The following is a 15,366-nucleotide window of genomic DNA, read 5'->3' as shown; positions in this document are numbered from 1 at the left end:
CAAGGAGAGGTTTGATTTTTTTCAACGTTCTTAGGATGAAAAAGCATGTTGATACCACTCTGCTGACCTGGTCCCCAAAAGAAAGGGTATTATCCACAATCACACCCAAATCTTTTACCTTGAGTGCGGGTGCTGGCAGGAAGCCCATCTCACTGGGCCACCAGGCCGGGGTCCAGAGGTTAAGATTGTTCCCAAAAATTATCACCTCTATCTTGCCTGAGTTCAGCTTTAGGCAATTAGCAGATGAACAGACCACCATCTTGGAAAGGGCTATTTATAAGGTTTGTCCATGCCCTTCTCCTCGAAGTGATGGAATTCGTTCGGCAACTAAAGAAGCCCAAGTTCGAAATTCTTTATGCCGCACTGGATTCTGTAGCCCCACCGCTGGCCTTTGTTCTGCAATCCATGAGAACAGCGGAACAGGGGTCCGGGTGACCATGAGCGAGGAGGTGCAAAAACAATTCAGATAGCGAGGACACCCAGCACTGTGCTCAGTGAAGTGTCCAACAATATGCCGTTGGTTACCACGTGGAGCACGCCTTCTTCCATCTTAATGCGTAATGTTTGGTCCTGCTGTTGGCACTGTGCTTGGCACAGATCTCAGCATACATGTAACAAAACAGCAAACATGATGGGCAGGAGTATATCTGATTTTACAGCCTTCTTTGGCATATGTACAGAACCTTGACGAGATGCCGCCATTGACAGGACTCCGCTGCAGGGCAAGGCTTAAATGTATTAAACAAAACATTAGATTGCCAGGGCCCTTGTCAGGAGCCCCCCACAGCTGGCATCACCTATTGCCACTGGCAGCACTGCCAATGACAGTACCAACGCAACTACTAACCATCACACAGCTACAAGTGTGACAGTTCAGATTGTTTGAGGCCCCCAAAGCTATAAGAATAGATTGGGCAGTAGTTATTCCTTGTTTTTTTTAATTAATAAACAACTTTTGTTCTGCTCATCTCTAGCTTACACAAACTTACACAAACAGCACCACCATGTGGCAGCGGTCATAAGTGCCGGTGTTGACAATTAAGTGCTGGTGGCTAGCACCAGAAGCCATTGGCTCAAATTAAGCACTGGAGGGATTTCATGAAGAGGGAACATGACAGTATCTGGATGCTCCCAGAACGAGTCTGGCAGATCATTCAGAATTTCCTGGAGACATTTTTTATGGTTAACTCTGTTTTTATTGATTTGCAAACATGTAAAAACAGCATTGAGTACCGCAGACAATCCCATATTATAAAGTCAAAGTAACTGTCCCCTCCCCATACCAGCCTGACCCATATATCCACATATGAGTCCTAGTTATTCTTCGTGGATGAGTGGGGAGGTAAATGCAATGAAAGTCCAGTATGGGATCGACCAAAGTAGACTGTACATGAAGTCGAAAAGTGAGTTAAAAACAAAACTCCCTTAAGGTGAGGAGGGAGCAGGGAGACGCAGCATGCTGTATAGTTCAATGATCATATTTTTATCGGAGACTTTGGTTAGGAGCCATTTCTTATATGTGGTGAGCTTTCTGTGAACCAGCGGTCGCACCTCGGGGTGGAGGAGCCAGTGGTGAATTTGGAAGTACTGATAGCGTTACAGAGCGGTGATTGTGTAAAGTTGTTGCACTTCTGCAAACGGAAGGAATCCATCTAGATCGAAGAGGTGTCCCGCCGACCTGCATTCCATTGCCCGCCATTGCGGGAAAGCACGTGCTTAAAGCCCGGGGGGGAAACTCCGGGTTGTCGAATATGGGTGTCAAGGGCGAGGGAAGAGGCCGCGCTTGAGTGCCACCGAGTCCCAGACTCTTAACAGCGTGCTTGTGATTGGAGAGCCCTTGAGATTTGGTGGTCTATCCGGGTGCCTTAGAAAAGATACTTCCACAAGGAGGGCTTCGCTAGCGCCCGGTCCTGGACAGCCACCGTTATTCGGACTCGGATCTGCTCCACTCCACCAGATGTCGAAGTTGTGATGCTCTAAAATATTCGAGAAAGTTCGGGACACCCAACTCCCCCTCCTCTGGAGGTCTGTAGGATAGAACTCTGCTCATACGAGGACATGTCCCTGCTCAGATGAATTGTTGCACTGCGCTTAGTATTTTACGGAGGGTCCCCGGTGGGGGCCAGGCCTGTATGGTCTGAAAAATGTAGAGAGTGTTGGGCAGGATATTCTTGGCTGCAATGTGGCCTAGGAGAGATAAGGAATGCTTTTGCCACTTTCTTAGGTCTTTCTGAATTTGGGAAAGGAGCTTGGCATAATTCTGCACGACCGTTCGTGTAACGGAAGAAGCGAGATCTATCCTTAGGTAGGTGATGGTGTCCCGGGACTGTAGCTCTCCGTACCGTGGTCTTCATCCTCACGTCAGGCTGCCCCACTACCCAAATGTAATGACCATGGATTTCTCGACGTTCACCTTAAAACCGGAGACCTGGCCAAAGGCAGCCAACTCCCGTAAGAAAGCTGGTACCGAGCGCTAAGGGGACTCCAGGGTCGCCAAAATGTAATCGGCATATAAGCTGACAGTATGGCGTTCCCTTCCGAATAAGATACCTAAGAAATCAGGGGTTATCCCGAATTTTTTGTGCTAGGGGTTCCACGTAAAGCGCAAAGAGAAGGGGTGACAAAGGGCACCCCTGACTCGTACCCCTCCGTATCTCAGAGGGCCAGGAAGCCACCCCGTTTACCCTAATTACCGCTGTGGGCTTGTCGTAGCAGCTCGCTACCCAGCCCCTAAATCTATCTTCCATGCCAAAGTGAGCAAGGGTCTTGTCTAAAAAATCCCAGCTAACCCTATCTAAAGCCTTTTCGGTGTCGACCGACAGGAGTAGGGCGTTCATATTAGTGCGATGGGCTTTATCTATCAGATGTAATAGGCGTTTAGTGTTGTCGCTGCTTTGACGATTAGATGTGAAGGCGGATTGGTCTGGCTCGATAATCCCAGGTAGGCGTAGGGCCAATCGAGCCGCAAGGACCCCAGTAAACAACTTTAAATCTATGTTGAGGAGGGAAATCGGTCGATAGGAACTGCACTGAGTCGCGTCCTTCCCCGGCTTAGGAATGACTACCATGTCAGCCGCTAACATGTCCGCAGGGATGGTCCCTGGCCCCTGGAAGGAATTAAAGAGCTGTGTCAAAATCGGGGCAAGTAGTGGGCAGAGGGCCTTATAGAAACCCGCCGAAAAGCCATCCGGGCCCGGCGACTTCAGTGGTTTGAGACAGGAGATCGCTCCAATCACCTCGCCAATCTTTAATGGGCGCGTCTAGTGCTTCGGCCCCCATGGCGTTTAATGTCGACATAGCGGCCCCCTGAAGATATGTTTCCCCGCCGTCATCTATCTGCACGGTTTGACCATACAGTGTGGTGTAAAGGTCCCGCAGGACCGCAGCAATCTCCTCGTCCCCTTCAAACGTTTCCCCTGTGTCATTTTGAAGCGCTTGTATTTTTGCACGCTGGGCGCAGGCCCTAAGTTTGCTGGCAAGGAGGTGTCCCGTTTTATCACCTCCCACATAGGAGGGCTTCATCCGAAGGGCTGCATATTCGGCTCTATCTAAGTCAAGTGACGCCAGCTGGGCCTTTGCTGCCTTCAGTTGGCGCCATACTCTAGGTGCGCAAGTGCGTTGATGAATTTGTTACAGCTCCGACACTCGTGCGGTAAGGAGTTCCCTCTTTTCCGTACGCTCTTTGGCGTCGGCTGCGGAAATGGCGATTAATTCTCCTCTCACCACAGCCTTGAGTGCCCCCCAAAGCACCGAAAGAGGTGTGTCCGGGGAGTCATTGGTCGCTAGATAGTCAGTGATGCATTTGTGTAGTTGTTGAGGCACTCCTGCTCCAGAAAGCAAATTTTCTCTGAGTCTCCACCTCCCGAGAGGTCTGTGGGTTGGAGGTACAGAAAGTGTCGGTGTCACTGCGTCATGATCTGAAAGTGCAGCTGGGATGATGTTCACTGTGTCTACCAATGTGTTTACTTCTGTGGACCCAATAAAATGATCTAGCCTGGCGTAAGGGTGATGCGCATGAGAGTAGAAGGAAAATTGCGCGATTTGGGGAAGAGCCACCCTCCACAGATCTAGGAAGCCCCTGTCCCTTAGCCACTCCCTCCCTGTTTTGGATAATGCCCCAGTCTGGCCATATCGCTGTCCTGACCGATCTGTTTCTGCGTCCATGACCAAATTTAGATCTCCCCCCCCCACCATCTTCAGTTCTTGGGAACACAAGACCTCTGACAATGCCACCTTCAGAAATTGTTCCAGTCCCGAGTTTGGGGCATAGATGGAGCTCACCACCAAGGGGGCGCCCCCTCCCCCCCGAGCGTATAGGCCAGGAGGCGGCCCTTTATTTCCACCACTTTGCTCCCCACTGTACCTTGGAATGATTTAGCTATCAGAATGGCCGCCCCTGCCTTCTTATCTGCCGTGGAGGAGAAAAAATGGTGGGGAAAAGCCCGGGATCTCATACGGTGCCAGTCTTTGGGGAGGAGATGGGTCTCCTGTAGGAGGCACACTGACGCCCCTGAGTTCTCTAACTAGGATCAGATGGCTCTCCTTTTAATGGGGTTGTTCAGCCCCTTCACATTAAGGATGAGAATCTGCAATGTGGACCGTGACATAAGGTGATTACGAAATCAAACTTCAGAGAGTGATGGGGAGAACCCCCCTCGTCTCGTGACTGCCTCATAGTTTCTCGACCCCCAGCACTTGTGAGCGCGAGCCCCAAGTGGACCCCCTCCCTGTATAGCACACCGGTTCCCCTTTCCCTCCCCCTCCCTAAGCCAACACCCCCCCTAACCCTCAACGAGAAACCCCCTCCCCCTCTCCCCTGCTCCCAACCCAAAACTCCCCCCACCCTCCCTAACCCCAACTAGAAGAACCAAGAGTCCCCTCAGTGTCCAACGCCCATCCCGCAGGAATGTGGGCATGTGGTAAGTAAAAATTCGGGGTTAATGTGTGGTCCAAGTGCCGCGGGCCCCCCGAACCCCCCCCGGCCATTACAATAGTAATGCTAATCAATCCCTCTGGCAGAGTCACGGGTGGGCCTTCTCAGCGGTCTCCTTCTGGACTCTTTCAAGTGCCGCCAATCTTTCCTGAGCCATGGTGTCAGAGTCCGGCCGTCGTGCTGGGCTGGGTGAACGTCTGCGGCCTACTTTCTGCCATCCATGTCTTGGCGAACTCTGTGTATGGCTGGGTGGCTCGATGCTCCAGACCAAGAATCGTACAAGCTTCTTGGAGGGATCGGAGTTGGTGGAGCTTGCCATTCAATTTAAAGATCAGGCGAAATGGGTGGCGCCAGGAATACGCCACCCCTTGCTCTCTCAGGTGGGTGGTCACTTCTCGAAAATCTTTCCTCTTTTGCAGTGTGATGGAAGCTAGGTCTTGGTAGAGAGCTATGGAGTGCCCATGGTACCATAAGGGTGGTTTCGACTGTGCCTCCCATTGAATTTGTTTCTTGAGAGGGAAGTCCAGTAGGAAGGCTAGTATGTCTGGAGGAGGAGCAGGAGCCCGTTTCGCCAGCCCTACGCGATGAGCTCAGTCTATACGGTTTGCAAAGTCCTGTGGCTCTCCTAATATGTCACGAAACAGTCCCTGGAGATATTGGGTCACGTCCATCCCTTCTGTTTTCAAGGGGACCCCCCTGACGCGAATATTATTTCATCGTGACCGATTCTCGAGGTCCTCCGCGTGTGCCTGCAGGTCCAGTTGTTGGTCTCTCAAGCGAAATCACCTCTTGTTGGAGTTGCTCGATCTCCTCTCCTTTGGTTAGTTCGCGTTCTTCTATCGCTGCTACTCTCTCCCCGACAGCATCCACATCGTGGCGAATCTCTCGTACCTCACTTGTCACCTCGCTCTTAAGTGTTTGAAAATCCTCCCTGAGAACATTGTAACGCGATTCGAGGAAGGAGCGGGTAATTGGGACCTCTCCGTCTTCTAGGTCTGTAGTAGCTTTCGGGCCTGGGGATGTTCTACTCCCTTTGTCCCCAGAAGGGGGTCCTTTGCTGAGCATCTTTTTCAGAGATCTTTCCCCTTTCTTCCGCATCGAGGACATCTCTGGGCTGTGCGTAGGGGGGGGAGGCAACCCCGATGCTCGTCACACTCTGGGGCACCTATGTAGCACTCCTGCTGTTTGTTATGGAGCGAGGTAGTCCCCTTGTCGTCCGGCGATAAACAACTACCGCCAAAATTCACCTGCACCCCACCTCCAGACTCTGTCCTCAGACCAGCAGCACCCCCGTCACTCGCCGACTGCGTAAAATGTCCCCCTCTCTGTTGCAGTGTTCTGCGGTCCCAGGCTCTGCTAGCCGACAGCTCAGGGCGAAAGACGCCCCTCCGCTCTCCTTACGGCCTAGTTGGTCCCCTGGACACCACTGCGAGGCATAGCTCCATGAATTTGTGTCTCCATTACAGCCTCTCGCTTCCCAGCCCAGTGGCAGGCATACAGGCAGGACTGCACCTCACTCCCACACGGGTCGGTCGTGTCAACAGGCTGCTGCTTACTGTGGAAGAGTTGTGGGGCCCGTAGTTCGGCCCCGCCTGTGCCGTCCCCAGTGAAGGCTCCCTCCAATTCTGCGCTGGGTGCTGTCAGAGCTCCGCCTGACGAGAGTCCCCCGGCCCTCAAGGCTACTGCGCTGGTACCCTTTTCGGCCGCCGTACCTCGTGTCTCAGCTGTCGCTCCCAAAGTACCAGGTCCACTCTGTGAGGATACACCCTAGGCCTGCACGCAGGGCCCGTCCCTCACCCCAACGAGGTTCACCTCAAGTGCAGGCCTCTGGATGGCCGGGGCGGTGTCTGGAGGCCCGCTGCACTCACCAGGACCCTTTCACCCTTGCTGGCTCTCGGTGCTGCTCAGCCATTCAGCTTCGCTCGGTGCCCTGGCATCCCTGGTCTCAAGTCGGCTGTCTCTCAGATTAGCGGCCCCCCTCGGTGCCAATCTCGTCGGGAGGCGCTCTTGCCGAAACCTTCCCTCCCTGCGGTGCAGTTATGAGCGCCCCATCTCCCTCCTTTGGCAGTCCGCTAGGTAGGTCATCAGCGGCCGCTTCAGTGCCTATGCGGCCGAGACGCCGTTGTCACAGTGCATATCCCGCCCACACAGGCCATGTGAGAGTCCCGGGCCCAGCCCGAGACTTGGACATCCGTCCTGGGGCCGACCCTCAGATGCGCCTCACCTTGTCCACGATGATAGCAGTGCGGCCGAGACTCGTTCGCCGCCGGGGTCTCGTTCCAGTCCACCTCAGAGCCGAGGGCAGGTGCCGCCCAGCCCAGGCAGCCGCGCACACTGTTCCCAGGCGGCGTTCACTCCAGCTGGACCTTAAGCCACCCCTCGCTCCGTGCCGGACTCCACCTTTCTCTTGACAGTCCGTCACGCACTTAATTTCCGCAGGCAGCCTCTGTTTCGCCACTGAGCCTGTTGTGGGGCCCCCCTGTTGGCGCTCAGTCCGCCGTTCTAGTTGTCATCCAGCTTGGGTGCCATTTCCTTTTCGCCACCGTGCAAAGTCTGGGAGCCGCTCACTCCCGCGATCGGGAGTAAACCCTCGCAATTTTGCTCTCAGGGTCGCCGCACCGCTTTCCCTCGTCGTTGCGCAGTGTGTGCCATCCAGATTGAGTCTCAATGCTGAAAGTCAGCCGGATCAGTGGGCCTCAGCGGCAAGCGACCGTTCAGCCCGCTATCTTGGCCACGCCCCCTGGAGACATTTCTAAAGCAATTTGGAGTTACCTAAATGAAAGCAGTTGTGATTCAATCTAGATCCAATGATGGGCTCCATAAGGGTTGGGTGCCCTCATCAGCTAAGTAGGCAAACATTTGAGAGCAGAATCTCTGTTAACACTGAGATTCTTTACGGTGGTTACGGTTGCAGGGCAAGTGTCCATAAGAGCTGACTGACGCTCTCCACACAGATGGAGTGTAAACATGTTGAAAAGCACATGTAAGTGATTGGAAATGGTTGAGCAATAAGAGGCAGAATTCTGCCAAAAAGGGTTCATGCAGAGGAAAAGGGAGTGACAAGAGGGGGGCTTAATAAATTCATACGCGTTAGGGAAGAAGAGCGGGAACACACAGGGAGCGTGCAATGATCTGTCTTGGTGGTGGGGGAGGAAAACCATAGCACTGTTAACTTGAGTTGTCTTTAGAAGCTGGTGATGTGAGTACTGAGGTCTAATTTGTCGTTTTGTACAGATGTATGTGTCCCACATCTGCAGACGGATGAATAAAGACACACACAGAGGGATGGGCCACAAAGGCGAATAGTTTAATTCACTACTCCTTTGAGAAGAGGTCCAGGATTCTAATCCTCTCCACGCTCAGGATGACCAAGAGGTTCCAAAGGAGTCACACCCGAACTTTCTGAAACTCCGCTGCACCAAAGCTCCTGGGCCAGTTGTGGCAACGCAGCCCTGCAGGTCCACGGAGCATGCAGAAACGTTCTAGTACTATTTGAAAATAAGAAACCTTATAACAATTTAAAAGGAAGAAATATGAAAATATAGAATACTCCGGGCAGTAATAAAAATTATAGAAAAATGAAGCAATTCACTTTTTTAATATTCTTAAAAATGGCAAAGTGTCATTAAATACCAAAAAGTCAAAGGTTACATAAAAGGGTTGGTGCTGAGGTAGGCATGGAGGTAGAGATAAGAGGTAGGTGCCTTAAAAGAGTTAGGTGTAGAGGTAGGAGAAGACTCACAGATGTAGGGGGAGAGTTATAGGCAGACGTAGGTGTGGATGTAGAGACAGGAGTAGTGGTAGAGGCTGGTCTAGAGGTAGGTGCAGAGTAGATTCAGATGTAGGTGTAGGGGAAAGTGTATTGGTAGCAGTAGGTAGAGGAGTAGGTTCTGAGGTGGAGGCAGGGATAGAGTTGGGTGTGGAGATAGGTCCAGATGTAGGGTTAGACCTATGGATGTAGTGGAAGAGGAATGGGTAGAGGTAGATTTAGATGTAGAGATAGGTGTAGAGGCAAAGGCAGGTCTAGAGGTAGGTGCAGAGTAGATCCAGATATACCCTATTTAAAGAGGTGTATTTACTCAGTTCTTTCACTCGTCCATTCATTTATGGACAGGCTGACGCTTCTCTATTCACGAAAGTACTAACCAGGACCTAGACTTCCGGACTCTGGCCGCTGCTGGGCGCTCCATGAGGCTGTCAAGGCGCATTAGTCGCTCTAGGTGAAACTTGCGAGGGTCCTGTTCAGCGTGGTCTCTGGAGAAGTCCATCTCAAAGAGGGTGGGCGGGGTGAGGTCCAGCTCCAGGAACATGATGTTTTCAGCCTTCACAATTAAAACATATTCATATATTCAAACGCTGATCGCAAAGACAGCCTAAGCTACTAGATGTCTAGTTCATCATCTATGCAACCATTCAAGTGCCAAGCGCAACCTTCCAAGCGCCAAGCTGTTGACATTCCATTAATCCATGAATGTATAGATGAATCTACTTATCAAACCATGCATCCATAAATCCAAAGAACCCACAAAGCCATGCAATGCCTCATTCATTAATGGGCCCAACAGTCGCCTAGAGTTAATTTCTTCTGTTGTGTGAGTAGTGCAGGTGAAATTACTCACCCATTCACTCACCACCTTAGCTCTCCAACCTTCCATTAATCTATATATTTATACAACAATGCAACCATCCAATCCCCCATTCACAAGGCAGTAACCGATTCATCTATCCCGTATCCAAGTATTAATCCAATCACCCATTCATTTATCCAAGCATTCATCCATGTAAGACCCCTTCCATCAAAGCATCCATACATTTCACCCATCAATTTATCTAACCTTCATACCACCCATTCTTCTATTCAAGAAACCATTAATCTATCCAGACATGCATCCATTCAATAAACTATTCATCTATCCAGACATTCATGTATCTATTCAAGCAACTATTCATCTATTGAAGTAGCCATATATCTAACCACCAAATCAACTATCGATCTATTCAAGCAATCATTCATCTATCCAGACATCCATCCATCTATTCAAGCAACCATTCATCTATCCAGACATACATACATCTATTCAAGCAACCATATATCTAACCACCAAAGCAACCATCCATCCATCATTCCACCCACCTAGCTTTTGAAGCATCCATTCAGTCTTAAACTTCCGGGGTAACATGAACACTATCCACTCTATCTATTCCGTGTATTTATACATCCAACTACCAAGGTCCTCACCCATACATTCATCCATTTATCCTCTTACCATTAACCTATCCATTAATGGACACACAGGACTATCATCTCTATGTCCATAAATTCGCCCATTCTGAGTGTATTACATCATTGATATTTCTACCCAGATGTCCTTTCACGACCCTCCATCCATCACTTGAACCCTTACCCGATATCGAGGATGAGATCCCATTGCCATGGCAACCCTTGCAAACTGTGTGATGGGTCTCTTGTACCCCACGGCGGATGATGGCCTCCTCTTCATCTGGGTACCGCCACCACTGCAGGGAAGAGAGGACAATTTAAAAAGAGGCTTTGAAGCAACATCAAGCAACCCTGTGGAAACATATCTGTCGGCCAGACACACTTACTGGATGCAATTCATCACCATAAAAATATAACCACGAAAAACCATACATCATCATTATTTCGGGGGAAATTTTGTTTATGGAATGGAATGGAATGGAAAGGCATTTTTAGAGCGCATGGCTACTCGGGAGCATCCCAGCGCTAGTAGCGTTGCAGTTCCAACTATAGACAGTTTTAGGGAAACAGATAAGTTTTAAGTTGCTTTCTGAAGGTCAGGTGGTTGGGTTCCAGTCGGATATTGGTGGGTAAGTGATTCCATAGCTTTGCAGCATTAAATGAGAAGACGAGGGACGTCCTCCGCTTCGTGTTCTTCTTATTTTTGGGATTACCGCCAGTCGTTTATTATCTGACCTGAGAGCTCTCTTGGGACGATAAGGGTAAATAATATCTCTAATAGTGGGAGGGCCTTTGCCGGAGAGTGCTTTGTGCATGATACATAAAGCTTTAAATTGGACTCTTTCTTGGATGGGTAGCCAATGTAATGATGACAATGCAGGTTTAGCTGAAAGGCGTTTGGGTGTATTCACAAGAAGACGTGCAGCACAGTTTTGCACTATCTGTAGTTTCTTTATAGTTGTGGGTGGTGCTCCTAGATATAGGGCATTAGCATAGTCCAAGCGTGACAAAATCAAAGCTTGAACCAATAGCCTTTTGGCTGAGGAAGGTAGCAGGGGGAGGATCTTCCTTAACATTCTTAAGATTCCAAAACAACAAGCTGCCACCTTTCCTGCTTCTTCTTTAAAATCTAGCTTGAAGTCTAGCATTACACCTAGACTCTTAATATGGTCCTTTGGGGAGGCAGGTGTCCCCAGACAACTATGCCAGAAGGATCCTATGTTCAGCGAGGTGAAATTGCCCAGGAGCATGAGCTCAGTCTTAGCTCCATTTAGCTTTAGGTACGAGTCATCCATCCAACTTGACACCTTTTGAAGGCATAAGGCTAGTTCCGAACCTGTGTTTTCTTGCTGATTGAGTGTAACCACCAACTGGGTATCGTCAGCGAAGGTGATAATCTGAATGCCAAAAGGTGCAACTATATCTGCTAGCGAACTCATGTAGATATTAAATAGAGTGGGGCTCAGGGAAGAACCCTGAGGAACCCCACATCTAAGGGGCATTCGCTTGGAGATAGTTCCTCCTTCGAAGACAGCAAAAGAGCTGCCCTCTAGGTAAGATTGCAGCCATTTTAATGCTGTTCCTGCCACTCCTATCCTCCTCAGTCTTTGAACCAACAATTGGTGGTTTACCGTGTCGAAGGCTGCGCTGACATCTAACAAAATAAGTGCAGCGCAGTCCTCTCCGTCTAAGATTTTCCGTAGTTCTTCCACTGCTATCAGGAGTGCAGTTTCTGTGCCATGTTGTGGTCTAAATCCATTCTGTGACGGATGGAGACGAGAGTTGTCTTCCAGAAAGGAGGATAGAGTCAAATTTACATGCTTCTCCGCTAGTTTACCAACTCCCGGTAATAATGAAATAGGGCGATAGTTGGCCAATACGTCAGGGTCAAGGTTGTTTTTTTTTTTTTCAGAAGTGCTCTGACCACGGCCTGTTTCCATTGAAAAGGCACTATTCCCGTTGCTAGAGAAGCATTTATCACATTTAGAACAACCAGGGATATCGTCTCGTGATTAGGTTTAAGATATTAGGGGAGGGCAGCGTCTGACGGTGCTCCAGACTTAAGCTGGCTGAGGAGTCTTTGGAGGGAGGACAGGTTTAGAGGAGGAATAACCTCCAGTAACTGGTCTCCATCTTGGACTATCTCTTCAGGTAACGGTAGGGTATGTGGAGCCATCACTTGAGGAAAGGAATTATAAATCATTTGTATTTTATTAGAAAAGAATTCTGCCATATTACACCAGTTGGGAGTGTCTACAAAGGTGATGGGAGCCGTAGGGGGGGGGGGATAATGAGAGACTTTACAATCCGGAAAATTTCACGTGGACGGTTTGTTGATAACATGATTTTTTCAACATAGTAGAGAACTTTGGCTGCCTTTATTTCTATTTTATAGATCTTTATAGCCTCTCGATACTTACTTTTATTGATTGCAGAGGGATGTTTCCTCCACATTCTTTCCAGCTTTTTGCTAGATTGCCTAAGCTCCCTGAGTTTGGGCGTATACCAGGTATTTTGGTTAGATCCGAGTTTATTATGAATCAGTTTTTTCGGTAAAACTTTGTCAAGTGATGACTCAAGACAATTTACTAAGTTTTCGTTCGCAGTAACTGGGTCAGTTTCCAAATTGGGAACAGAATCTTCCAAGATAGTCACCCAGGATTTTATGCTGACGTAATCTCGCTGCTCTCGCATCCTTTGCAGCATTTCACATTCGTTTGTTACACAAAATGGCTGAGATTACGACATTGCGCGGGAGCAATGGAACAACATGAATGGGCAGACGTGAGTGGCTGCTGATTTCGTGGTATTATGTGTTCTTGTGTCCATTGATTTCCCGCTTAAAGTAGTGCAAAACATCAAACTGACAATTTGTTTAATAATGTGTATTTTCAAGTAATTTTTTGGGCATTCTCCATAATTTCTGCAAAGGAAATTACTGACATTTCACTAAAATCATCGAAGTATTTTGAAGAACAAGTATTACGAATGGTAGAAATGTATGAAGGTTAAGTCTATTAAAGGGGATTTAATGGGAATCAACAATGGAACAGGAACAAAATATTGATTTACAAGTTATTGTTGTAGTTTCAAAATTTTCCAGCACACGAGGCAGGGTAGTGGAAAGTCTGCGAATGCGGCAATGGTACAATTGATGCTCAACGCTGTGGGTTGGGCTGACTTTTACTAGGAGGTGTACCATAAGGGGTCTCGTTTGTTACTACCCGCTGGATTGTTTTATATAAAACAAAATACACATTAAACTTTCATCCACAACAGTAGTCTTGATCTGAAGCAGGGGTTGGCCCAAGCCGTCTTTTTCTGTTGATGGCGAGAGAGCAGAGCTTATCTGAATAGTGTAACACCTCCGGTCCCGGGCAGGGGTGCGCCGGACTAGGCTCGCACTAAGGCACCTTCCGGTGACGAAGGTGGTGAACACAGGCCTAGGCCTAACAGCAGAGCACACACAAGGAACATCCACATGGATACTCGGTCCGTGCCGTCAGCCACGTGCGCTGACGTCACCCTTTATTAAGTACTTCCTGGTCCGCGCCCAGCCCAGGGAGGTGCATGCAAACATTGTATTGTAGCGGCCGGGTGGCTCACCACATCCCATCCAGCCTGGCAATTTGAAAATAGAAAGTTCACACAGTAACACAGCCGGTCATAGGGCAACGTCTGGGTAGCAACACCCGTGTCTCTCATCCGGCATTACACTTGACCAGCCTCCCTCCAATGAGTCTTACCGCACAAAGTCCCGCTGCCTGGTGTTCGGCACTGGGTTGTTGCGGAAGTCATAACGATGGTGTTGGCTCCTCCCTTCTCCGCACTCACCCCTCTCCTGAGAGCTGTCACCTTGAGGCACAGCTTCACTTGTCTCGGCCATCTCAACAGGTCTTTCCGGGGTCACTTCCATTGTCTGGCTTCCGCCCCCGGCACTTCTGCTTCCTCCTCTCTCCACATTTCCACCTCGGGTTCCATCGCAGGCACACTCGGCCTGGGGACCTTCTTGAACCAGGAGACGTTGTGGGTTATACGTTGGTGTCCCTTTTCGGCCACTACTAGAGTCCCTTGGACCCGCACCACTCTCCACGTGTCAGGCTCAAAGGGTGTGTGGAACTTAGACCTCGGGTGTCGATCTTTTCCCACCACATAATCCCCAACCTGAATGTCGGCCGGTCGGGCCCCTCTTTTCTGGCTGGCCCTGTCATTGTTGTTTTTGCGGCGGGCCTGGGATCGTTCCACGTCTATAACCGCCGGGGTCCATGATTCACTGCTGGGTATTCCATCCCTCACCGCTCTCTTTAGCAGGAGGTCATGGGGAGCACATTTCATTGTGCAATGAGGTGTTTGGCGGTAGGCTCTCAGGAACTGATGTAAACAGGTTTCTAGATTGACACCCTGAGCTACCGCGATCCATAGGGCCTTGTTAAGTGTCCTCCTAAACCTTTCTACATCCCTATTGGCCTGCGGCCACAGTGGTGTTAATTTACGGTGTCCGATGCCATGTTGTCCGACGAATTTCTGAAACTCTTGCCCTTGGAATGGCGGTCCATTATCTGTACGGATCTCCACCGGCAGCCCCAGCAGTGCAAATGTCTTCTCCAGTGCAGGCTGTAAACATTCAAATGCCGTCGAGTCCACCAACTCCACTATCGGGAACTTCGAATGGCTGTCAACCAACACTGTGCACAAGAAATGGTACAGAGTTCCTCTAAGGTCAAAAAGAAGATAAGAAAGATTACTGTCAAGTGTGTAGGGTTCCATGCGGACCCCACTGATCGTGCTGTAGAATGGGGGGAATTTCCCTTGTCGAACTAGGGCTCTCACACACCCAGCAAGCTAGTTGTCATGCTTCATCATTTGAGCCCGCCCTTCGTCAGGTCGGCGCTGCAATACCTGACGGGCACCCAAAAATGGGGCTCTTTAGCAGGGATCTTTTTTTCCTGCCGGTGGGTGCAGTGGGGGTAAGGGTCCTAGTGTGTGTAGATGTGAGTGTAGGTGAAGTGAATATAAAATAGGTAAGTTAGTCCAGAAATTTACTTTTATTATGGTGGTAAACAGCCTAATTAAAACAAGGGGGGTTGAGATGGGTACTAAAGCTAGAAATGATGCATCTAGTTGTGTATACCCTACTCTCAACAGATCTACATGTTTTGTGCCATATTAGCCATAGTGGTCTAAGCACTTCCTCAGGATCAGTGATGGTACT

The 15,366-nt window shown here is 49.5% G+C and overlaps 1 protein-coding gene across 2 annotated transcripts in view; it reads right to left on the bottom strand.

The window, feature by feature from the left end:
- KIF3C (kinesin family member 3C) overlaps positions 1–15,366 on the bottom strand; it is a 351,623-nt gene that overhangs the window by 10,014 nt on the left and 326,243 nt on the right. The window contains exons 6-7 of one of the 2 annotated variants that reach the window (XM_085613203.1): positions 10,339–10,450; positions 9,086–9,255 (exon numbers count right to left, since the gene is read on the bottom strand). In XM_085613203.1, the coding sequence (XP_085469329.1) occupies positions 9,086–9,255; positions 10,339–10,450 (282 nt within the window). Of the gene's footprint in view, positions 1–9,079; positions 9,256–10,338; positions 10,451–15,366 lie in introns of both variants that reach the window. The other variant, XM_085613202.1, reaches the window with a different exon arrangement.

Source organism: Triturus cristatus, chromosome 6 (genome assembly GCF_964204655.1).
Source record: "Triturus cristatus chromosome 6, aTriCri1.1, whole genome shotgun sequence".
In the NCBI taxonomy this organism is placed as follows: domain Eukaryota; kingdom Metazoa; phylum Chordata; class Amphibia; order Caudata; family Salamandridae; genus Triturus; species Triturus cristatus.
This window is presented reverse-complemented; position numbering and strand designations above follow the sequence as displayed.